Source organism: Pseudopipra pipra, chromosome 6 (genome assembly GCF_036250125.1).
Source record: "Pseudopipra pipra isolate bDixPip1 chromosome 6, bDixPip1.hap1, whole genome shotgun sequence".
Lineage (NCBI taxonomy): Eukaryota > Metazoa > Chordata > Aves > Passeriformes > Pipridae > Pseudopipra > Pseudopipra pipra.
In genome coordinates, this window is record NC_087554.1 from 4,099,200 (window position 1) to 4,124,297 (window position 25,098).

Here is a 25,098-nt window from a genome sequence, read left to right on the forward strand (position 1 = left end):
AGGTGTGTGGTGCACAACCCAAAGATGAGAGAAGTGAGAATTTTACCTTGTTTGGGGGTGGATTAGAAGGAAAAGGGAGCATAGAGACAATGAGACCAGGACTAGTTGTGGGCTGGATGTGAAAGGAGAAATGGGTTATAGAATGGCCTTAAGTTGAATAGATTAGATTTTTAGATTTAGACAGATAATAGATTTACATTAGATATTAGTTAAAAATTTTTCCCTGTGAGGGTGGGGAGGCCCTGGCACAGGTTGCCCAGAGAAGCTGTGGCTGCCCCATCCCTGGAAGTGTTCAAGGACAGCTTGGACAGGGCTTGAAACAACCTGGTCTAGTGGAAGGTGTTCCTGCCCATGGCAGGGAGTTGGAACTAGAAGATTTTTAAGGTCCCTTCCAACCCAAACCATCCAGTGATTCTCTGATAAATCTGAGCTCACAGTGGTGCCTTGGCTCAGGAGATGTGACAGCACTACCTCAGATGATGGAGCAGAGAGACAGCAGAGAAAGTTTGGGAAGGAAAAGGTAATCCTTAACTTTCTTTTGCCTTAAACTTGAAATGATTCCCCTTGTAGGAGAAGACGTCAGCTACAAGGGAAAAGCTGAGTCACTGGTACAAATGTCGTTACTTACAAGTAACATCAGTGACAGAAAAGGAATTCACAGCCATTCGTGCAGGAGTAGTAAGTCCCAAAACAGCTCCCTGTGGGTCTGTCTCAGAGAGGAGAGCTGTGAAAAGGAAGCTTTGCAGTGAAAACTCCAGCACTCATTCCTGTGCTACTTACAGAGCTTTTAGTGGGGTTCACGTGGGCAGACAGAACCCCATGCACTTTTTAACCAAAGATTTTGTTCGTGTTTCTAATTTCTGCTTCCACTCCAGTTCTGGGACTGCAGGCTTTCCTCTGGCAGATGTAGATGGGATATTGGCTCAAGGACAGCTCTCTGCCCTTAATTCCCCTGGCTCATCGGGCTAATTCTGCTCTGTTAATCACCTTAGAGTCAATTTAAGATGCTTCCTGATGACGGACATGTATGTTGGTCACGACTGAGAGGCACCTTTGCTCTTTCTGCATCAGCAGCTGGGGCTGGAAGATGTGATTCCCCTGTTGCCCTTGGTGATCTTCCTCTTTGTCAGGCCATCAATACCAGTTGGCAAAAGCCACAAAGAGGGAATGAAGCACTAATCCAACTTTCAGTCAAACTGAAGGCAGTGACAAATATTGTCTTGGGGGGAATTGGAGCATTGGGAATTGTCTAATGGTCCCATGATGCTTTTGGACAGGAGAAGTGTTGCATCCACCCAAAAGTCTTGGCACCTCTGGCTTCCATTAGTCCTAAAGCTTCTTCTACACAGGAACATTAACAGAGGAAATATGAGTTCCAAATCTTGTTCATCTAGCACTGAAATTATGTGTGTGTGTGTGGAGAAGACCTTATGTGTAGAGTTTGAGGATGTCAGGCTGGTCAGTGCCTGACCCAACTGAGTTTTGAAAGCCCAGAAATCATTTTGATGTCAACAGCTGTGGTGTCACTATTTCCTCTTCATCATGCTGGTTTTAAAACCCTGGATTTACACATTCAAAATGCACAAATGTCTTAAACCCTCTTACTGCAGCACATGGGACTCATCCCTGTCTTAACACTGCCACATCCAGGAGAACCTCTCTGAAACTCGGGTCCATTTGCCACATATTTCAATAGAGGCCTTGAAGATTGCCCCTCTCTGTTAGGAAACATTGCAGAAAGGAAATTGCTTCTTAATCTCTATCTTCTGTTTTGTGCATGATTCCTTTGCTCATCACAGAACAGAGCAGACTCAACATCTCTTTGCTTTTTATTTATTTTATTTTCAGTTATGCAGACAGAAATTATCACAGTCATGGAGTGGTTTGAGTTGGAAGAGATTTTTAAAGCTTATCCAGTCCCTGACTTGCCCAGAATCTCCTGCTGCAACATTCAAGCCCAGACACTTTGTTATTATTGAGTTGTTGACTTTTTGCAGGATGTGAAAGGAGTCATGATGCTGGAATGTCACTGGAACACTGGATTTGTGATGCCTTGCCCTCTAGTGCTGTTGGATTGCATTTCAGTTGCATACTTTCACCAAATCAGGTGCTTAATTTTAGCATTTGGTGAGCTCCAGCATGATGAGGAGACAAGAATGAGCACGGGATGGAATTGGAATTGGCAGCAGCACTTTGATTTAGGTTCACACTTTATTTGCCCCTCCCCTGGGTGATGGTGAAGCACAGGTTGTGCTGCTTTGGTCCATCTGGGATTATGAGTGTGGCCTGAAGGTTTTATAGACTTGCAAAGGGTGGTAATTTCAGCTCAGAATGATTTACCTGCAGATGCTCATTGGGCCAGGCAGGAGCAACTGGCTCCAGCCAGAAACCAGCAGCATCTTCTGCAACCCAGGACCCAAGTTTTCAGGTTTTATCAGGCACCTTGTAAGCAACAAGGGAATAAAACACATGGAGGAAGAGCAGTATGGTTCCTGTGTTTTATATAAAACCATTTGCTGCTTAATGAAACAGATCTGAGGCCAAGATAATTAAGGCCAATGAACTTAATCAGGCAAATGAACCAGACACACCCATTTGAAGGAGGATGAGTGCAATCACAGGCAATTAAGGTGATTAATCCTCTCATTGTCATTCACACATCCAGCACCTGAATGTAGTTGTGTGGTTACCTAACTGTGCTCAGAAGGGTGCTGCAGGCGAAGGTGGTGCTTCCAGGGGAGGATTCTTCTCCTTGACCTTCTCCCACCCCTTTCTTGGATTTCTGCTGAGCTTCCCTTGACCTGAGTAGCCTGAGCTTGACCTTCAAACCTCAGTTGTGGGAAGAGCTCTGATACAGGATATTTAAGAAAACATCATCACTTACCTCAGTGGAAATTTGCACCCACCAACCTCTGGGGGGGTTAGATAACACTTTTATTTATATTTTGCATAGGGGTTGCCATGGGGGCATAATTAATCTCCTGGCTTGCTTTCGAATTCTAGAATCCTGGATTATTCCCTTCATCATATTTATAACATAGTTTTCAAATGGATAATGAGTCTGTGTGGAAATGTGAATGGAATATTTGCCTTCACCTATACCCTGTTCTGTAGAATCTGCAGCCAACCAGGACAGAGGGATGGTGTAAGCAGGACCCGGTATGGAAGTGTTTCTATATGATATTTGAGGAATTCAGACTAATTTTTCAAGCTGCCCAATAAAATATATGATAATATGCTGTAACCCAGCACAAATACTTAATGAGGCTCAACTTGTCATTTGAACAGAATTTGAAAAACCTGTTGCAAAAAGGGAGGTCATGGATGTGGCTGCCCCATCCCTGCAAGTGTCCAAGGTCAAGCTGGAGAAACCTGGTCTAGTGGAAGGTGTCCCTGCCTATGACAGGGAGTGGAATGAGATGGACATTAAAGCTCCTTTCCAACCCAAACCATTTTGGGATTCTGTGTAACAAGGTACCTCCTTGCACCATCTGGGTAAAAACTGCATGTCTGAGCACCATAAACATGTTTCTTACCATGCTGATGCCAAGGTATGTTGTGAAACAGTTTCCTGAGACATCTGGAATTGGGCCACTGCAGAGTTAGTAAAACATTTTTTTTAAGCAATATTGTTAATGACCTTCAAGATCATCAAGTCCAACTTAGGTGCATTTTATGTTGATTTCCTGCTTTAGATTCCTGACTATCCCTGTGCTAATCTCAAAGGAGGGAGTTGAAAAGGTTTAATTTCAAGTAACCTGTGGAAGTTTTAGTCTTTCACAGCTTAAAACCAGATAAATTAAGTACAAAAATCACGCAGCCAGGTGTACTGGGTTCACAGGGGCAGAATGGCTTCCCAATTCTCAGCTGAACAATGGGCTGACCTTTGGATAGGCTAAGTCTAAACTCATGGAAGATAAAACTTGGAAAACTGTCTGTCTTTCCGCATTTCAGCTAATGCTTGAAGATTCCCAGCAGAGATACAAGCCCTGTGGAAAAGCAGAGAGTGTTTTGGTGTAGGCATCTTAATCCAGAATGCGATCCCAGAACTTCCAGGTCCTTGGTCCCTTTTGAGCCATCTTCCTTTGGAATGCTTGGAGGTTCAAGCCATGTTGTCCTGGGATGCTCAGCCATCCTGGGAACAGCTGTACTCCCAGGGAAGAAAGCCAAGTCTTTATTGATTTGTAACAGTTTATTTTTGTGTAACAGCTCCCTGTGTTTGTATTAGGGGAACATGTTTATTCTAGGATTAAATAAAAGTCTCAAAAATGGGGCAAGTAGGGTCATTTTCTGGTTTGACTGCTCACAGGACCTGCTCTCTGGTTTACCTATGGAGCAATTCCTGTGTACTCTGGTAAAGCTGTAGTATTGATTTAAGGTGGCAGATAAGCCCAGTCTGGCCTTCCCCAACCATCATTTAGTCTCGTGACTGGGGCAGCCTCTGCGCTTCCCACTCACAGCCTCAGGCTCTCATGCTGCTCCAGCTGATGATTGAGATCTAAGTGGGGTTATTTGGAAAAACCAACAGTCTCCCAGTTCTCCTAAAGCCTCTGGGCTGACCTCAAGTCCACTGATGGCCTTGTCCTCAAATGGTGTTTGACGTAAAACCCACTGATGGTGTTGACCTCAGGCTCACCAAAGCACTGGATCCAAGCTGTGAATTAGAAAAGCTGCTCACCATAGCCCTGGATGAGCCATGAATGGGCAGAAAATTGACTTTTAGAAAACTGTAAAATGCTTCTATGAAGTTTTCACAACAATTTTTGGTTCTCGGTTGCCTCCCCGAACAGTCTGGAGGCTGAGTTTGGATGGCCAGGCAAATCTTTGACAGGAAGGTCTCCTTTCCTTTGGTGCTTATTCCCAGGATGAGGGAAAGCAGCACCATTGTTCCTGAGCTGTGTGAAGGCTGATAAAGAAACCTATCCATGCTATAAAAGTAATTTCCCTAAATTCACCATGTGAAGTGCAAAAAGGACTTTCCACAATCACCAGCTCTGTAAAAAAAAACAAAACAAAAGAGTTAGAAAAACCAAGAGAAACCATAATCAGCAAGTCTGATCCCAAACCCTTTTTCAGAGTTTGCTTCCACAGTGTTCTTGGTTTGGGGTCTGATTTTAAACTGATAAAAACAGCAGTTACAAGATTAAATCTGAAATTCAGGCTTGAATTCCCCTTTATGCCAAATCTTGCCCTGCCCCTTCAAAGCTCTGAATTTGAACATCATAAGTTCTTGATCTCGGAGCAAAACCTGGATGGTGACATTCCTGCCCTATAAATGTCCCACCTTCCTTAGTTGGCATCTCCATGCCACCTGCTAGGGGGTTTGTATGGCAGAAGGTACTCCAAGAGGAAGTAGATTCCCTGAGCACTCCAGTGACTCTGGATGTGCCTGGAAAAACCACATAAAGCATTTTTATGGTCAACAAATAGTTATGATTTTATTGAGTTGCAGAGTACACAAGAAAAAATTGTTCTTTTTGAGTTACTGAAATACTTTATTTTTAAAGAATGAAAAAATCAGGACCTGTCCTAATAAGGAATGTGGGTTTGCTCTTTTAACATTGGGAATGTTAGGGCTTTGTTAGGAAGGCTTTCTTAGGAAAGCATCTACTAGGAGAGGCCATGGCTAGGACATGGCAGCTTGTGACAGAAGGAAAAGGATGTCTTTGCCCTAACAAAGACCTCAAATCCAGCCAGAGTGCCCAGATGGTGCCTGGAGATGGGTCCAGATGAGGCTCTGAGCCTCCCAAGCCCTATTTCAGTGAGCAGTTGGGATCTAGATTCCTCAAATCCATGCTTAAAAGGAAAACCCCAGTGCAAGTCCCTTAATTCCCATTTCTAGTCAGTCCCTGCTCTCAGAGCTGGGTGGGGGGAGCTCATGTGAGATCCAGCTCACCATGAGGTGTTTAGGGATGTCGCCAGCCCCTGTCTCTCCTCTGAGCCCAAGCTCTGCCCTGCCTTGTCTCCTTCTCCAGCACAGTTCTCCAGGCAGACACCTGGAGTTGGGAGAACATGGGACATCTGATTCCAAGTTGCTTTTTCTTCTCTCCTTTCACCCCCTTGGCGATTTTCCTCCCACTCTCATGCATCCCTCCCCAGCCCTTACCTTCCCAAATTTCTCCCATCCCTGTCCTTGTCCTCACAAAGCACATGCCCATCTCTCTCCTGCCCAGAGGCTTCTCTTTGCTGCAGTTTATGCCATTCCCTGCCAACTTTCCTTAACCTTCCTGGGCTTCCATCTCCTCCTACTCCAGTCCCCAGTAAGAAATGTGTGAGGAGAAGCAAACCCAGCCCTTCCCTCGATTATCTGCCCTGAAACCAGCTTTGTGTTTCCAGCTCGTGGCCTCTCCCCGTTGCCTCGTGCCAGTGATGTGGTGCAGCTGGGTTCAATAACCCCTGGCAGGCTCCCAGCATGTCTTACTGATTTTTTTTTTCCATGTTTGTCATTACAGTGCAAATGAATGACCTTTATCAAGAGAGAAAGCGAACAAGACTTCACCTCATTATTTTCAGAGAAACAAGTTAGAGTCCTCAGAAATCCGGGCAAAACTCTGTTTAAATTCTGAGTTTCAGTCATTTTAATGGCAAATTTTAACCTGCAAGGGATGTTGTGTCTGACTGGTTGCTGCCTTTTGCCTAGGTTTTGCCTAGGAGACAGAGACCATGCCAAGCAAGCTCATGATGTGAAGTTTATATCCATCTATGTTTGCAGTTCTACTGAAACTTCAGGAATATCTCCTGTAAGCCTAATTTTATTTTGATGCTACTTACACTGATAATAAAACAAACTGAGCCAGACTTCCAGGGCTCTTTGTCAGGGATCTGTTTGACCTGCTCTAGTTAAAGGATGAAGAATTTATAGAATCCCAGAATGGTTTGGGTTGGAAGGGATCTTAAATATCATCCAGTTCCAACCTCCTGCCATGGGCTGGGACACTTTCCATGGGAACAGGTTGCTCCAAGCCTTGTCCAACCTGGCCTGGAACACTTCCAGGGATGGGGAGTCAACAAGGCATCAAGGCACTTAAGAAATACCTTGAATTCCAACACAGAGTGCTGGATTTTTTGGAGGGAGGGGAAAAAAAAATCATATGAGCCAGAGAGGCTTTGCCTGAATAAAATTACCAGTATCTTGTATTTCCAGCAGACAAACTTTTAGCACATAAAAATTCAATTAAGAAGATAAATGCCCAGCTATTTATAGAGGGCTGGTGCCCTGTTTTTTTGAGAAAAGACCTTTTTCTTTTGCAAGAGCAAGGCCCATCCATGACACTTGGAAATCAGCTCTGACTCCACCAGTGCACAGGTTTTATTTCTGGATTTGAGCAACTGAACTTTTTTTTTTCATGAAAAGGAATTTTTCATGAGGCTGAATCTCAAGATCAATCCTGTCCTCCCTTCTTCCCTTTTACCAAGGTTTTGGGGAAAAAACGTTGCCTGAGAGCTGGTCTTTCCTTCTGCAGATCATTGCTCTCCTTGAATCTTTCAAGTTCCTTTAGCCACCACCATCATCAGCTGCTGCCTCCTGTTAGGCCAGACCAGGCTCTTGTGTTGAGTTTTTAGCAGAAAACCAGTTCTTCCAGTCAACTGACCAGTGGCCCCCAGGAAAGCCAAGCTGCTAAAGCAGAACTATTTACCTAGGCCAAGCTTTGAGCAGTTTCTATAGGTGCTACAAAGCAAACAGTTTCCCAAGAAGAGAAGAGGGAACAGGGCTAAGGAGGAAAATATTTGCTCTGGAAATAAGAACTGGAGAGGTGACAAAAAATGTGGGCTGTCAGAAGAATAAGCTGAATATTTCAAAGCTTGCACTGCTGATCCAACTGTGGGCTTGTGGTGGCACAGACAGGGAGATACATTCAAAGAGTCAGGAAGGGATGCACATATTAAGGCAGTTTTAATGAGGTTAGCCACGATTCCAGACTAGCTTGTTACTACCTGTCTGGGAAATTACAGCACCCAGAAGGATGTTGTTGTTTACAATATTAGAAATCAGTTTGCTCCAAGTCTGTTTGAGCTTCAGGTGCCCTGGAGACAGAAGTTTTTCATCCTAAACATTCCTAGTGATATTCAGGTGGCCAAGAACACCAGAACAAGCCCTTTACAAACTCTAACTACTGCTAGGTAGCTTAAGTTGCAATCCCGATGCTGAATTTCCCATCTGTAAGCAAAGATAGAATCTCATTTTATTTTCCAAAGAAGGCAGCGGGGTGGGAGTACATTTTTTTTTTTTTGAAACGCTGGCCACAGTCCCAGAGTTGTCTCTGCTCATGAAACACCTTGCTGGTTCTGTGGGATGCTGTTGGAATTCAAGGATTTGATAGAGAAGATCCAGTTTCAGAGCTGAGGGAAGTAATGAGGCATGAACAGTAACCAGAGTCTCCCTCCTGTGTGTTTCCAGTGAGCACTGAGATGGCTCTGGTAGCTGGAGGCTGCTTTTGAAACCATGGCCCTTTGTCATAACCCAAAAGGTGTGTCCTTTCTGTTGGATTACACCTGATCTAAAGCCCTTGATTTATCTGGGATCAGGTTGCCTGTTACAGAAGCAGCTGGATGCTGTTCAACCACATCTCCTGATAAACCATCAGTGGATTTTGGTAATTAGGTGTTGAGCAGAAAACTGAGTTTTAGACAACCCAGGAGAGGGTTCTCCAGAAGGTTTCAGATCATGAGCACAGCCCGGTCAGTCCTGATTCCAGAAGGGTTGAGATTGAATGTTTGTGCAGCTCGTCCTTTCACAGGGAGAACTCCTTTTCATCTCTGCTTGTTCCCAAGGGAAGAGTGAACAGTGCCATGGCTCCTGGCCTCTGACAAGCACTTTGGTGCCTGCCAGGCATGTGCAGACAGGCAGAACCCTGTGCTTCTGCAGCCCAGGATGGTGAAAAGACCATTTGTGGCTCCTCTGGGGCACTGATGAGCAATTAGCAAGTTTTGCTTATGTGACTTGTTTTGGTCTTTTGTGTCATTTCCTAGCAGCCATAATGCTCTGCCAGACCTGCTGCTCATTAAAGAGAAAACAGACCCTCTCCTAAAGGAGAGTTTGGGCTGTTTAAGCCCAAAAATCTTCTACAGACCCCTGGAAATAGAGGATGATGCTAAAAATACGGTTAGGGGTTAGTTGTGCAGGGTCAGTGTCACAGCTTGGGCTAAAGGGATGCTATGATTAGAGAAGGAAAGGAGGGAGGGAAAGGAGGGAGCTGGGTTCTGGGCAGGGCTGGAAGCCCCAGCACAGTCCAGCACCTGCCGGTCCTGTGGGAGGTAATTCCTCTTTTACACAAACATGGGAAAGAGGCATGAGCTGACTGGGGTGTCCTCAGATTGCAAACACTCTCTGAGGCCTAAAAACTCATGTGTGAATCAGGGCTTGTGTGGTTTAGGCAGAATTAGAATGGATCTCGCGAAAAAGAAGGTCAAGGTCGGATATTAATGCCCCTTTTTTAAACATTCCTCATCATCCTCTCCCAACCTTCTGTTTCATGCAATACTGGCATCGCTTTTCATCCTCTGAAGCACATTTTAAATCTGTCTGGGTTCAACAGGTGGCCTGAGCCTGCACCAGAAGCAGCTGACAAGACAAGAAAGTCCCCTCCAACCATGCGTGTAGATACAGACTGAGATCTGAGAGTAAAAGACACAAGTGTGATTCCCCCCCGCTCCCTCCCATCCCTCCCGGTCACTCACACCTCCCCAGTAAGACTCATGTTCACTTATGGAGATAAGCATCCAGCCAGAGGTCACCAGATTTCTTCAGGGACCTGTGGGAAGAAAATGAAGACAAGTTTGTTTGGGTTCTGAATCTTGTCTTTGTTGGGTTTTTTCCTATGAAGAAGCCTGTTACTGAATTTTAATATGAATCACAGAATGGTTTGGGTTGGAAGGGACCTTAAAGACCATCCAGTTCCACCCTGCTGCCATGGGCAGGGACACCTTCCACTTGACCAGGTTGCTCCAAGTGCCATCCAACCTGGTCTTGAACACTTCCAGAGATGGGGCAGCCACAGCTTCTCTGGGCAACCTGTGCCACAGCCTAACCACCCTCACAGCCAAGAATTCCTTCCCAGTATGCCATCTAACCTGTCCTCTGGCAGTGGGAAGCCATATCCCCTTGTCCTGTCACTCCATCCCTTGTCCAAAGTCCCTTCCCAAGTCTCCTGGAGACCCTTTAAGGCACTGGAAGGGGCTCTTAAGACTTTAAGAAGCCTGGAGCCTTCTATTCTCCAGGCTGTTAACCCCAGCTCTCCCAGCCTCTTTCCAGAGCAAAGGTTCTGAAGCCTTTAGGACACCAGAATATGAATCCTTAGGACACCAAATGTCTTTCTTCAGGACAACAGATACAGCAAGAAGAGCTGGAGCGAGCAAGAACTTCCCCTGATGCCCTCTGTGTTATTTGTGGTCCTGTGGGGACCATGTGGTGGGGTGCAGGGTATCACCTCACTGTGTCTGGGGACAAAAGCAGGTTTTGAGCCAGTTTTCAGCTCTTCTGCGCGTTGTGGCCAACCCACTTTAATTTGCCTTTGCTTAGAGTGGTTTGTACAGGAGATCCCTGGACTGCAGGATGCATTCTCATGTTCCCTGTCATAAATTATTCCCCTTGGAGAAACTGAGACAGAAACATTAACACAGAGGCTGCTGACAAGGACTATTAGACTCGTCTCCAGCTCTGCCTGTGGGGAACAGCCTGTTGCTGCTGGCAGAGCTCACATGGGACGCAGCACGGGCTGTAACCTGACTCATCCCCCTTTGATTCATCTCACTTTTCAGCCTGGAGATCTGCTGCCAGCTCCCAAAACCAAGAATCACCAGCTGCCAGAGCAGCATTTCAAAAAGAGTGTTATAAAAAAAGGTCCCTGTTAGATCACAGAATCATTAAGGTTGGAAAAGCCCTCTAAGATCATCAAGTCTCCCAGCACTGCCGAGCCACCACTAAACCATGTCCCCAAGCGCCACAATCAGGTTAGTACCCATCTAAATGTTGTGTGTTTGGTATTTTGATAGCAACAACACATTGGCATGGTATTTCTGAAGGGTCTAGAGTGTTCTGAATTCTCTGTGCTAGAAAATACAGGATGTCCCATCCCTGTAACCATGAATTGCAGCTGCAGGTGGTACCAGAAGGACCTTACCCAACAATGTCTACAAATGCTTTCCCAAGAGGCTTCTCCTCATATTGGACTCCATACTTGGCACATAATGACTTCACCAAAGGCTTCACCTTCCAGAAATTGTGCCGTGGCATTGTTGGAAACAGGCTGGAATAGAGAGAGAGAAAAAAACAAACCTGAGAAAACCCTGGAGACAAACCCCAAGGGATGGGCATCTCTGTCTACATCCTCAGGGGGCTCATTACTAGTGCCTCCTCCTCCTCAAGCTGCACAAGCAGAAAAAGGAAGAGAGGCACAGACACATCCATGCTTTACAGCCCTCTGTTTCAAGGAGATTGTGAAAACTGATTCTTCTGCTGTGCCTCAAAGCAAAGCTGCGTTCAGGACACAATGAAAGTCAGTCTGTGCAAGAGGGGATGCTACAAGTGCAATGTGAGGGCAGCAGGAGGGAGGGAACAGCCTCAGTCTGCTCTCATGGCTGCCCATTTCCTTTGGGAATAACTGTTTCTTGCCAAATTTTAGCCCCAGTAACCCCTTTCCCACTTCCTGGAAGCTCATGGAAGAGACACAGGTAAAGAAGGATCTGGGGGCACCTTGCCCAGTGCTGTTTAACAGACATTTCCTAAGCTGACTTCCAAACCTAAAGCTTCACCCTAAAAGCCATCTCTTTTACATTTCGTGTTGTCACTGGCAACAGACTGCCCATGTGGCCCTAGTTTTAACATCTTTTCTGGAACCTGGTGCCCGGCAGCCCATGCAGTCCCACACACTATAAAACAGTGGAGTGCTTTAGGAGAGAGCAGATTCCTGATATGGATACTCAAGTTCAAGTAGTTTGCTTAGGATTTGAGCCCACAGCTCATAATCATAATCATAACTCCTAAATAAACCCCAAATTAGAATTGAGAGGATGAAAGCTGAAGTATTTGGTAGCAAGGCCAAGTGATGCTGGGTCTGTACTCACTGGTGCTCGATTTGGAAATTCAGGTGCCCGGTGAACCAGTCGTTGAAGAAGGACTGCTCAATGTTGCAGGTGGCTGCCATCTGTGAGGGCAAGAAAAGGTGAGGATTAGCAACATCTTACCCCAAAATCAGACCAAAGCTCCTCTTGCTTGAGCTGTCAGAGTGCAGACACTGCCATGGTGGGGCCACCTGGGTGCAGAAAGGGGAGCTTTAATCCTCCTTCAGAGCTTACTGTCGAGTAAACCTGAAGTAAGTCAAAGTCCGTGGGTTTGACTGGTGGTAAAGTAATGTGGCAATCCAAGCCCAGGCTCCTAAATCTCAGCCTCTCCCAGAAAAATCAGATGGTTGACAACAGTACCAATGTGAAAAATGGGGCAGGAAAAATGCATGGACACAAAGCCTGCTTTTCCATCCCATCTAGTTAATTCCCAGTTTGCCTTAAGTGCAAGGTCTGAGTATCCTGACAATATTTCTTAGCTATTCTTGCTATTAATGATTGTAAAATTAAATATTCTTTCTTAAAATCCTCTTGCACTCTGAACTGGCTATGCTGAGCTCTCCCTCCAGCTCTGACTTTCACTGGGTCTCTACTATTTGTATCTATGTGCCAAAATTCAGCACACAGAAAAGCCAAATCATACTTCTTTAACCTGATATGGCCTCAGTCTGAGGGAACCTTTTGATTACATTAATTCCAAAGTTTTGGTCTTTCATATCTTGACCCAGCAGCGCTGGCTCTGGGAAGAACATCTTTATGGGAGGTGTCATGGGCAGACGCCCTACACTACATGGGGGGGTAGTGGTAACCCAGTCTTGGAGTAAATTCCATTTTGGGGGGAGTTTGGGGTGTCCTTTCCCCTCCCAGTTACCTGAGAGCTCAGCCAGTCTCTGTGCTTCTCGGAATCAATTTCCATTGGAATGTGATTCATCTGGGTGACCCACACGAACCAGTGACTCTCCAGAAACCTTCAAAACCAGGAGAAATCATGACAATTGATACATAGGTGGGGACACCAGGTGGGGTTTACAGGAAGCATCAGGAGACACAACCTGTGAGAAGGATATTTCTCTGAGGTATTGAAATAAATTGCTCTCTCAGAACCACTCAAAGTCTCAACTTTGCCTCAGGCTTCTTTATTTAGAGTGGCTTTTTTTATTGCTTATGGTATAAAATGGCATTTTTAGCACCTGTACAGCAGTCTGCATAAATGCACTTTCTATTCCCTTTAACCAAGAAGTTACTTTATTGTAACTTAGATTAACTGAGATTTAGATGTATGTTGACAAGGTGTTGCCTGGACTCATCCTTTTTCTAGGATGTTCACCAGTCTTGTTTAAGTCTTTAGGCTTGTTTTCTGCAATTTTGCTTTTTTTTCTTACACTTTGAGCCTGGTCAGAAATTTTGGAAGTAATGGGTCAGTTGAGATAAGTTTTTCAGCTTGATTTCAGGCTGGAGGCAGATATAGAATTACCTCGGGGAAAGGGTGGCCTGAGCACCCTGGAAGCATCCAGCCATGACCAAAGTGGAAAAACCACGCAAACATGTTGGGATTGGACAGTGTATGTGAACAGGGAATGAGGAAAGCAAGGAGAATCCTGGCTGGACCATCACAGTGCAGGGGGAGATGCTGAGCATCAGAACCATCTGTGCTGCAGGGAGGTGGGATTGGGAGATGGTAAGAGGGAAGTGAAGCAGTGGGAATAGCCAAGATAACACACAGCAAGGAACCTAAAAAAGGGCAGAGCAGAGCTGAAACCGGACTTCTCTGGCACTGGAAGGAGGGGAGAGCAGTAGGGATGCCCTTTATCTCCTACCTGACAAATGTGAGGAGACACAGGGATCCCAGGAGGCCGTAGAATGGGATGTATGTGATGAAGTAGCGCAGATAGTAGCTGATGGCCCAGGCTAGGTCCTAGGGAAGAGAGAAGACATCAGGCATCCCTTTGCCCATCTGGGATAACATGTCCTTGCTGGTGATGCTGGGGACACTGGGTAATCCATCCCTCCCTCCCTGCTCCAGGGTGATCTCCTATGGAACAGCCAGACCCCACAAGGATGGAGGGAACGTTTCACTCACCGCCCAGAACCTGTGCCTGATCATGGTCGAGATGATTTGGATTTGGAAATACACAGGGATGAGCAGAGGTGGGAAGACTGCAAAGCAAAGGGAAATGTTTTGGCCATCAGAGGAGCGGGGAAGGTATGTGATATGAGGAAGCTGGTGGTTTGGGACTGGTCCCAGGGAACTGGGAACATGTCTGTTTTTTTTTTTTCCATGGAGCATCTCCCATGGAGGTTACTCCCAGTCCTGACTTGGGGGCCTGCACAGTAGTCCTGAGGAAGGGTGGGATGAGCTGAGATTTAAGGAGTTGCTCTGCCGACACAGTAAGGGCTGGAAGGGTCAACTGGCATTCCAGGAAAAGGGAAAAGTGGAGGGCAGATACTCACTGAAGAAGAAGTACTCATGCTGGTGGTTGTAAGGCAGGTACTTCAGTTTCTTCTTGCCGTACTGCAGGACACAGAGGAGAAAGCTCAGCCTTGGATTGTGCCACTCACAAGTAGGAGCAGAGCCTCTGCAATGCTTTATTTACTGGCTGCAGAGTTTTGACTGAATTTCCACCACCAGCTAAGAAGTGTTTTGGGATGATTAAATATCATGACTTTGTAATTGTGTTAGGTGTAAACTCATTTATAAAGCCTCCTGGCTTGATCTTCAGGTAATTTCTATTTCCTTGAAAGCCTGATGGCATTTTAATGCACTTCTGCCATGCCTGTGGCCATGATAAAATCTGCCAGCACCTCCATCATTCCTGATATAAATGTGATAGGCATAAAGCCTGACTTTTTGGAAGTCACTACACAGAATGTCTGTGCAAGGCAACGATCCTTGTGTAGTTTTCCATGCAAAACTGAAGCACCAAGTCTCCAAACCTCACCTCCACAGTGAAATATCTAAAGCTATACAGAAATGTTTTTTTTGAGCTCCAGGATTGCTCCCACCAGGAGCCTGGAGAACGTGGATTGCTGTAAACTTGCATTATTGCTCCCAGCACAGCAACTTCCCAATGACCATATACCAGTATCTGTGTCCCCTATATATCTCTGGAGTTACTTTCTCAATAGTATAAAAGCTGGCTGAGAAACCATTTTTAATGTTGTATTTCCCTGTATGGTCTTTGCTGCAGGTACCTGTTTGTTTATTTTCTTCAGGTTTTTTTGTTTGTAAACTAGAAATCCTTGTTCCATTGTGAAAAAGACAAAGGGTGGTACAAGGTTTAAGTCTTTGCGTAGGTTTTTATAAGTAGACGTAAATATTTTGGCTCTAGAGGGACAGATTGAATTAAAAATCACTTAATGTAGCCTGTTCATTCATGTGCAGCAAGTCAGTTAATGTAAAAAAATGAGAAAATATTCTTATGCAAACAATATCCCCTCAACTGTTTCTGTGGAGAAGACCTTGTGCAGATCATCTGGGACACAGCTGGATTGACTAATGCTGGAAGATATTTGCTATGGAAGTGGAAGATCAGTGTTGAAATGCTCTTGATGAAGGACTGAGGAACACAATTTCCCCCTCACGCTGATATTTCAAGCCAGCAGGATGAAGTTGCCTTTGAGGGCTTTCTGCTCTCTTTCCAACCCCATCTGCATTGTTTTCCCCAAGCTACCCCAAAACACTTTCTCCTGTGGTCAGCACAGGAGATGGATAGGGAATTATTAGTCAACCCTGCTCTTCAGCCCAAGCGTTGGGGAGGGTGTGATGGCCAAACTCCTGTCAGACAATGTAGCCAGATGAAATCCCTGGATTAAACATTTCCTTTCTAGCATTCCAGGAAGTCTTGACTGTGCAAGTCATGTCTACCAACAGGAGCCAACTCCTGGATTTGCGCAATCATTGCCTGAAGCCCTTTTAGGACAGTAGTTTTCCATGTTGTATCCACTTTCTCTTACCTCAACAGGCTGTGTATCTCCAAGGACAAAAACATGCAGCATGTTCACATCTGGGTCCTTCTTGAATATGTTGGGCTTGGCGTGGTGTTGGAAGTGACGGTGGTTCCACCAGTTTGCAGAGGCACCCTGGGCAGACACAAGGACAAGGGATTCATCCATGGGAAGCTCCGGCTCCTCTAAAGGTAGGATTACCCAATCATTCATATAAACTAAACTGGTGCAACTCAGATCATGGCCAAAATGTTATTTGCTTTTGAAATAGCAACAAGCAGGGAGTGGTTGAGCTGTTGGTTGATATGAGACTGCTGGTTCCAGAGGGATGGTTCACCCTCACTAAGGATCATCCATATTGAAAGGCAGGGAATAAATACACTCTCAGTGAGTTACACGTCACCATGTCTTCCCACACAGAATGGTTTGGGTTGGAAGACACCTTAAAGACCATCCAGTTCCAACCCCCTGCCATGGGCTGGGACACCTTCCACTAGAGCAGGTTGCTCCAAGCCCTGTCCAACCTGGCCTTGTACACTTCCAGGGATGGATAGAATCATTTAGGGCCTGTAAAATCATCAAATCCAACCACTGATTAACACTAACCAAATTCACCACTCTTGCTGCCTTGCCAGTTATTATTCTTGTTTCCCTTCTCTGCCTGTGAGGCACAAAGTGGGTTTGGGAGAATGGTTCCTGCTGCACATGGATGAAATGCCTGGATTGCACTGGACTTTACCCAGGATAGAAATCCTGAAGGCATCTTGAATGGGTGGCATGTAGCAGGATGGGATGTTTGAAAGATATTATTCCTTATTGGAGTGCATGGCAAAAATACGGATGTAAAAAAATATTAAGCTTTGTCCTCAGCTGATATAAATTAGAGTGATTCCACTGGAACTTTTGGAATTACTGAATCAGCTATGAATACAATCTCTTATCTCTTCTGCACAACAGCTCCATGTGCAATGGTCACAAAGTTCTTTATGCTTCTGCTCACTTTGGGAAAGTTTAGAGCTGCTTTTTCCTACCCTGACACAGCCAAAGTGACCCACAGGTGTTTCTACAGAGCCCTGGTTCCATAGTGTCCTTTACCTTCAGGTGTCCAATGACAAACTTGTGGACAATGTGGTTCCAGGAAGATTTTTTAAAGACAGACAGGTGTCCAAAATCATGTTGCAGCCACCCTGCCTGAGCCTGGGATGAAGGGAAATCAAATAGTTAGGAAGCTGTTTGGAATCAGAGTGAAGCATGAAGAAACAGAGACAGAAAGCACATTGTGAGTGTGAGGAAGGAGGGAATTAACTGAGTGAGAAGGTGAAGATCTCTGGAGGAGAACATTTAATCATGGAATCATTCAGATTGGAAAAGACCCTTAAGATCATGAATCCAACCATAATAGTGACACTGCCAAATCCACCAGATGTGGAAGGAAAAGAGAAAAAGGTGAGAAAAATGTGTGAGCCACAATCAGGAGGCACCACAGCGGCAGGTAAGTTGTGAGTATTTTTCACTGGTGTGACTGTTTTGCACTGATCAATAATGTAATATGAAAAGTTCAGCACACAGTGTCCTTCTCCTGAGTGATTTGTGCAGCCAGTGTGCTCCATCCCTACAAGTTCTCACCTGGGAAGTCGTAAGGATGCAGGCCAGGATGAGGGTTGTGATCCAGCCAGTACCAAAGTATGAAACCATCAGCCAGGCCACCACTTCCATTGCAATTATGTGGCCCAAGTAAAGAGAGAAGAACAAAGGACTTGCTCTGAACAAGTTCATGTCCTCTGCAGTCTTCCTCAGGGTCCGGAAATCCTCCACCAGCTGAGACTGCAAGATACAGGCAAGAGCAGTGTGAGGCTTTTCAGTGAATCCGAATGAGCTGAAGGACGAATTCCATGCTAAGGACCCTGCATTGGTTGGCTACTCCAGAAGTAAAGGACCTGCCTCCATATTCACCCTGTATTACAGCTTTTCACAGTACTTCCCTATGAATAAACATCCTGGCTGATCTGAGCCCACATCCTGACCTTTTACACCTTGAGCCAGGAGAGTAATTCAAGCCTCCTGCTGTGGATCAGCAGCATGACCTGGCTGTGTCAAGAATCATATCACCTGATGACTCCTGTCTGAATGAGCTTCCCAAGTGCTAAAGAGAAGCTGGAGAAAGAGGGAAACCAGTGCTATTGTGCAGAATTCCAGAGCTCTGATGATGAGCATCCAATATCGGCGCAACGGTCGTCTATTCAAGCTGTGGGACAGTGCTGTGCACTCGTCCATGAGGAGCATTCCTGGGTCACTGGGGGTCAGTGCTGGCTCCTCTATTGTGAGTGACACAGATATATCATAATCATGGCCAGCCACAAACATCGGGGCAGGATTGGGTTTCGTGGCAGGAGCCAGTCGTGCCACACTCTGGGCCTGAATTATGGATGAACAGTCTGGCAGGGAGACAGAGCTGCCCTGGGAATGGTGAGTGGGTGGAAAAGCTGCTTGGTGGGTTGCTGCTCCTTAGCACAGCCACCAAAATGAGACATCTGGGTCACCTCTGCTCATGCCATGCATGGCACAATGTGCTCCCCAGAGCTTTGCTGGTACTGTGCTCAGCAGGATAAGCCAGTTGGAGTCTCAAAGAGGCATTTCCCTGGGATTAATGTGTCAAAGGGAGCTGCAGAGCAAACAGGGAATGAGATTTAGGTCTTGTTGAGGTGGTGAACACCTGTCTGGAAGCCTATTCAGACTTCTTTGCCTACTCCTCTCCTTCCCCCACAACAGGCAAGTGGCAACATGTTTTAGAGCTTGTCACCAGAGAAGGAACAGCAGAAGGGACCCCAGTCACCAGAGCTGCTGCACATTTCCCACTCCACATGTCTCAGTTCCCATTTCCCTTCAGGATGGGATCAGGCCAGCCTAGAAATCAGCTGTTAGTGGCTCTGTGGCAAAGGGAAGGCTTGCACACACAGTCTGAACCTGTCACCCCACTCCCACAGACATTTAAATCTGTACTGGGATGTGTGTGTTGCTACGTGGAGATGTTTAGTTACTGAGAATTTTCCTCCCTCTCTGGAGCTGCCTGTAGTGAAGACACCTTTACAGTCTGCCTGCTTCTGACCTGGAGAATATACCAAGAGTTAAAAATGATGGAAATACCCATCATGAACCCAAAAATCGGACAAAAATACTCACATTTTTACCTCGGTCCTGGCTGGGCTCCCCTGGAGCAAGTTCTCCAATAAGCAATGGCTTGAGAAACTTTTGCACCAAGGTGGGATTGATATGGAAAGCCTGAAATGCATCCTGGAGTGGAAACAGGAGTAACTGTGAGATTCAGGAGTAAAATGTGCTTCCTATTCACTGTGTCATTCCCTTCCACCTCCAACAGCTGTGCCCCCCATGTACCTGTGAAAGAGGGGCAGGAGGTGACCTCCACCTCTGTGATCACTGCATTAATTCCACCTTAAATCCAAAATGGATTTGCTTCCCTATTCTCAAGGGAATGGTGAGACCTGGGAAGTTATTCAGCCATATGGTGAAAGGCACCTCAAGAAATGTTTTCTAAGCAACTAAATACTTAAACCCTGTTAATTCCCTTAGAAGGTAGGCAGGGAGGAATTTGTGCAAATCCCTACTAGGATATAAATACCCTTGGAAAGTCTGATGCTGGGGGGGGGTTGACTGTGGTGACTGAACCTGGACATAACTGCAAATACAAAAAATACCAAAAATACAAAAAAACCACCCCAAATAAAAAAAATATTACTGGGTATAGATCCTGTAGATCCCAGCAGTAAAACAGCTGAGGAAATTTGGTGACTTTTTATTTTGGAGCCTGCCTTTCTCTTTTTATTCTGTAAGATGAGTAACTGAGTGCTCCCTTAACTCTTCTTCATTCTAGAACCATATTCTGGTTACATTGGCTGTTCCGCAAGCCTTAGAGAGGAACCCAACCATGCTAAGCAGGTTAGAAATCTTCAAATTATCATAGTTATCAATACATATGATAAGATTTCTTGTCATTTCTACTGTGTATTTTCTGTTCAGTGCATGTCTGAAATGTTGGGTGCATTTCACTGAAGTCTCTGTAATACTTGCTAATAGACATAAATAGTTTGTTAAATTTCAGCAACAGAATCTAATTTGAGGAATGAAACTCAATATTGATGAAACCTGTGAGATAAGTACCATCCTATATACTCCTGTGGCTGGAAAAGCAGGAAACCAGCTGGAATATGATTTTTCTTACTTATTTTCAAGGCTTCTTCTAATATGGAAGAATAATGCCTTGTTTGTAGAGTTGATTTGATCCTGGAATTCATGAGTTTAACCAACTCTTCTCTTTTTCTACTCCTTTCCCTTCCCATAGGTTTTTGTCTACCTGTATCCTACAGGTGCCTGATGGGAGCATATTTGATGTGAGTAGTGAGATCTTGCCCACCCCTCCTTTCACATACCAAGGCTTAAATTTTAACCCAAACACAGTGTTGGGGACAAAAAGCTGACCAAGATCAGAACCCCTTATTCTGTCCTTGCCCTTTCCTTATTGCACAGAGTTAACTCTTGGAATTCACCCAGGAGAGCTGTGAAGATTAGTTCCATGAAATGATAAGACCAGTATGGAAAAAAAAGAGTTAAAACCAGGAGTCAGGAGTACTGTGCTTCAGCCTTTCCACCTTTGTCCCCTTGCCTAACAATTATAGGGACCAACTAGGTCTCCCTCCTGGCTCTAAACAGAAAGGGCAGAGTGAAAGCTGACCCTGCTGGGAGCTGACCTCCATCAAAAGCCCAAAGTCCACCAAAAGCAACAGCACCTTTCACCTGATTCCAAGGCTTTGGACTGAGCTTTGAAATAGTACTCTGACCGTAGAAATTTTGCTGTGGGAGGTAATATTTGTGTGTATATGTGTATATATGTACATATATGTAAACAGTTACTGTAGCATTTTCTGCTCTTGGACCCACAAATACATCACTGAAATGTTAACTCTGGTTGCTGGCTCCCTTCTTTGGGACAATTTTCAGATGGTATAAAAGAGGAAAGAAGAGCAGAATGAATGGGGGAGTGAAGAGCTGACTGTACCTACTGCAAGGCTGTGCAATTTTGGGTGAAAAAAAGGGGAAGAAGGGGAAAGAGGAAGAGGGTGAACATGTAAGAAGAATTTCAACTCAATATTATTTAAACTAATGGGAAAAAAAAGTCTTTGGAAGTCTGACTGGGTACTGCCTGTTACTGTGCTGGAGATCCTGCTGGTTTGTGTTGTATTAATTTAGGTGTATTAATATAGCTAAAAGGTATTTTTGTCTACCTGGGGCTTCCCTGCCAGTAACCTGTTTTCTAGACATGCCTATAAATGCTCTGTCATGCCTTTTCCAGGGCCTTTTCCTTTTTCTGCCCCTGAACTGAATAGTTCACTTCTTTTTGGGTGGGATGAAAGGTCGGGGTTGGAACTGGTCAGAAATGCAAACGTGGATGTCAAAATACAATGTTACTCAACAAGAAATGTTTTTATTAGCTATATGTCATGTATCTCCTATATTAATAGGTCCTGAATATTAGACAGTATCTGAATTTTGAGATTGTCCTCAGTTCTGTACCACAGGAGATAAAAAGCAAAAGGCAAAAGATAGTCTTTGGGAAGCGCTGTGTGATGTTGGCACTTGACCTCCCAGCTTTATGTTCTACTGACCAAATAAGCTGAAGTGTCTTACAGGATATGGGTAAGAGGGATTTATTCCTGCTGCTTTTGACGCAAAAAAGCTTTGTATAATTGAGGTATGGACATTTGAAGTGCTTAGAGCATCGGCACAAGGATGTTCTTTCACATCCTTGAACATCCTGAAACAGAGATACTACAGGGTGTCCCTGCCTTCCTGTTCGGTGCATGACGTGACACCAGACCAGGTTGTCCCACACTAATATGTTGTGTTAAAGTGTGGCCTAAAACTCATAGAATGGTTTGGGTTGGAAGGAACCTTAAAAATCATCTCATTCCATCCCCCCAGGGGCACCTTCCACTATCCCAGGATGCTCCAAACCCTGTCCAACCTGTCCTGAACACTCCAAGGATGGGGCAGCCACAACTTAACTGAGAAACCCATCCCAGAGTCTCACTATCCTCAGAGGGAAGAATTTCTTCCCAATATCTCAGCCTAAACCCACCCTCTGTCAGTATGAAGCCATTCCCCCTTGTCCTGGCACTCCCTGCCAACTACACTTGTTGCTAAGGAGAATCTGAAAAAGATGGAAGCCGTACACAAAATAGGGATGTAAACGTGGGAATTTTTATCATTGCCTTTTCCTCTTCCTAAACTCTCCCAGTTGTGATACCTTGCAACACAGAATAAAACTTGTCAGCTAAAGCCTCAACAGAGTCAAGGCCAAGCCTTTCTCACGCCTAATGAGAGAGGTTTTTTTGGCATTAAACTATTATTCACCACAGGGAAGCTGGAAAACTGATGCCAATCCTGCTTTAGGGCTCAGAGTGGTGATTTAACAATTTCAGAGCATTTTTAAGACCGTGACTTCATGGCATGAGATGTAAGAAGGGTGGGAAGGTGGGTGGGGAGGTGGGAGGAGGACCAGCAATCCTAGAATCACCAACCTGTATTTCAGCCTCCCTTTTAAGGATTCCAGACAAATATAATAGCTGATGCTTTTTGGTTTCTAATGGAGATATTGGAGTTAAATTCTTGGGAACAGGAGTCAAATTCCTCCAGTTTCACCAGCTCTGTGTTTAAGCAGTTGAAAGTAAAACCTGGCCCATCTTTTTGAGGGAGAAAGCTATTCATTCAGAGGATTTACTGGAAAGGGACAGGAATGCCAAAGTGCGGCTCCGTGTTTCAAGGAAAAGAATGGAAAAATTACCACGAAATGCAGGGAAATGGGGACTGATGGAAAGGTAAGGTTAGTGGTTCTGCCAAATAATTTTGTAACACATGGAACCTCCTCCTTCTTAAGGTGTCAGGAGCTGTGGGAGATCAACAGTTAATGTTACTGCTTGATCTCTGCACATTTTGGGAAAAGCTCTGAGGCAGTTTGGATTTTATTAATGTACCCTGATGAAAGAACACTCTCTGGATGCACTTCTGAGGAAGGTGGTTTTGAGGGAAACTCCAGACAACAAACAATTTATTTCTAATTTGTTCCTTTGTCGAGGTTGGGGTTTTCTTTTGGTTCGGTTTGGTTTGGCTTCTTGTTTTTTAAGTTGCTGAAACCTGAGAGGTGGCTGAACCCAGCACTGGAGCAGCTAGAGCAGCAGCAAATGGTTTGCTTTTTTTTTTTTTCTTTTCTGTAACAACCTGTAACCAAATTCTCTAGAGAATTCGCTCCTGGGGAAAAAAACCAAAAAGCTTCTTGTTTTAAAGCCTCAAGTTCACCCTCCTCACAGAAGCAACTTTGAGACACAGCCTGGCCTCTCCTTAACCCTTCCTGTGCTTGGCTGTGTGACTCTGCATGTCAGACACACCAGAAAGGGGGAGATTTGGGACATTTTGCTCCTGGATTCAGAGCTCCAGGCACAGCACAAACGAGACAAAGGCAAACTAGCAGGATTTAGGCAGAGCCGAGCAATCTCTGGGCTGCGGATTGCCAGGGTTCCAGGGAGCTGCATCTATTTGGATCAAGCTTTTCGCTCCTCCAAGCAGCGAAAGGGCTGAGCTGGATGTCCAGCAGGTGGTAGGGAGACTGGGAGAGGGAAGAGGCAGGCAGCCGGCTCCCTTCAGACCCAGCAGGGAGAGAAGGAGCTGTCAGAGGATGCTGCTGGAGCCGGGAGAGCAGCGGGGGTCGGTGCGGGGGGTCCTTACCGTGGCATCTTCGCCGGCGCAGTGGCTGATCACTCGCTGACCCCCCGGGTGTCTGTTTGCCCACTTGGTGATATTATAAACCTTTCGCTCTATCACCAGCCACTTGTCCGTCCTCAGGTTGTGCTTCTGGATCTCCTCCCAGGTGTAGAAGCGGATCTGCGCCGCCGGGTCCCCCGAATCCCCCCCTTGCTCTCCCCCTTTCCCCATGGGGCCACTCCGTTCTTTGTCTTCTTGCCCCAAGGGTGAGGTTGTGGGGGGAACCTGTCCCTGCGCTTCTTAGGGATGCGCCGGAGGGGAAGGGCTTTCCTTGCGGGATTTGACTCAGCTGATCCCCTGCTCTCCCCCTTCGCCCTCGCTCATGTCCTCCCTTCTCTTTGTCTCTCGCTTCCCAGCCCTTGGAATCTCTCCGCCTGCTCGGAAGTGCCCCCTAGGCTGGCTGTCCCCGCACTGGTGCACTCTCTCCTCGCACATAGCCCTGTTTTGTGGGAAGCTCGGCCCCTTCCAACACCCCCCCCCCCCCCCCCGCATCCCTCCCCTCGGGTATCCTCCTCCTCCTTCCCCCCCCCCCCCTGCCGCTGCCACCTCCTCCCTCCAGGGCATCCTCTCACTCCCGACATCCTCCCCCCTCCAACATCCTCCTTCCACCCCCTTCCCCGGCATCCCCCCCGCTTTCCAGGGCATCCTCCCCCCCTCCAGCATCCCCCCCCCAGCCCGTGCCGGCGGGTTTCCCGGCGGGATCAGCCGAGCCCCAGCGCCAATCCCGGCCGTCCCGCCGCCCTCCCGCTCCCGGCCATTGGCCCGAACCGATCTTTCGAAGCCGGGGCGGCCGCGGGCCGGGACCGCCCGCCCGGGGCCGGGGGCGGGAGGGAGCCCCTCGCCTCCTCCTCCTCCTCTTCGCTCTGGGCTTCGTGTTCTCGAGATTTTTACTCCTGCTTTAAAGAGTTGCCCCCCCTCCTCTTTTTTTTTTTTTCCCCGTTGTTTTTCTCTTTTTCTTTTTTCTTTTTTTTTGGGTTTTGTTTCTTCCTTTCCCCCTTTTTCTTTTCCTCTTTTTTTTTTGTTTTTATTTGCCTTTCCCCTCCCTTTCCCACTTACCCCCTCTCCGATCCCCTTTTTCTCCCCCTCCTCATTCCCCCGTTTATCCCTTCTTTTCCTTCCTTTTCCCTCCTTTTCCCCCCTTCCCTATTCCTCCCCTTTCCCCATTTCTCCCTCCTTTTTCCCCTTCTTCTCTCCTTTTCCCTCCCCTTTTCCCTATTTTTTTCCCCTTCTCCCTTTTGCCCCCTTTCCCCCCCTCATTTTCCC

At 46.0% G+C, this 25,098-nt stretch overlaps 1 protein-coding gene across 2 annotated transcripts; it reads right to left on the reverse strand.

Moving 5' to 3' along the window:
- Positions 1-4,153: 4,153 nt before the first annotated feature.
- On the reverse strand, positions 4,154-24,269 carry FADS2 (fatty acid desaturase 2). Of its 2 annotated transcripts, XM_064657105.1 has the most exons (13): positions 23,800-24,269; positions 19,186-19,296; positions 17,632-17,829; positions 17,101-17,202; positions 16,015-16,140; positions 14,512-14,572; positions 14,141-14,217; positions 13,878-13,975; positions 12,932-13,028; positions 12,064-12,143; positions 11,121-11,246; positions 9,679-9,752; positions 4,154-4,994 (listed from the first exon to the last, which is right to left on the reverse strand). In XM_064657105.1, exons 1-12 carry the CDS (start codon positions 24,004-24,006, stop codon positions 9,701-9,703), a joined length of 1,335 nt encoding a protein of 444 aa, XP_064513175.1. In that variant the 5' UTR covers positions 24,007-24,269; the 3' UTR covers positions 4,154-4,994; positions 9,679-9,700. The 2 variants fall into 2 exon arrangements, with proteins under 2 accessions (XP_064513175.1, XP_064513174.1); XM_064657104.1 differs by lacking the exon at positions 4,154-4,994 and having other exon boundaries at positions 5,411-9,752.
- Positions 24,270-25,098: the final 829 nt, after the last annotated feature.

What these genes read in the sequence shown, in the direction of transcription:
- FADS2 (XM_064657105.1), bottom strand. Translation starts at nt 24,006, where the DNA reads ATGGGGAAAGGGGGAGAGCAAGGGGGGGATTCGGGGGACCCGGCGGCG. An exon ending in TTGTCATTGGACACCTGAAG is followed by an intron (nt 16,141 to 17,100) that starts GTAAAGGACACT and finishes GTGTCTGCCCAG; the next exon opens with GGTGCCTCTGCAAACTGGTG. An exon ending in GAGATACACAGCCTGTTGAG is followed by an intron (nt 14,573 to 16,014) that starts GTAAGAGAAAGT and finishes TGTGTCCTGCAG; the next exon opens with TACGGCAAGAAGAAACTGAA.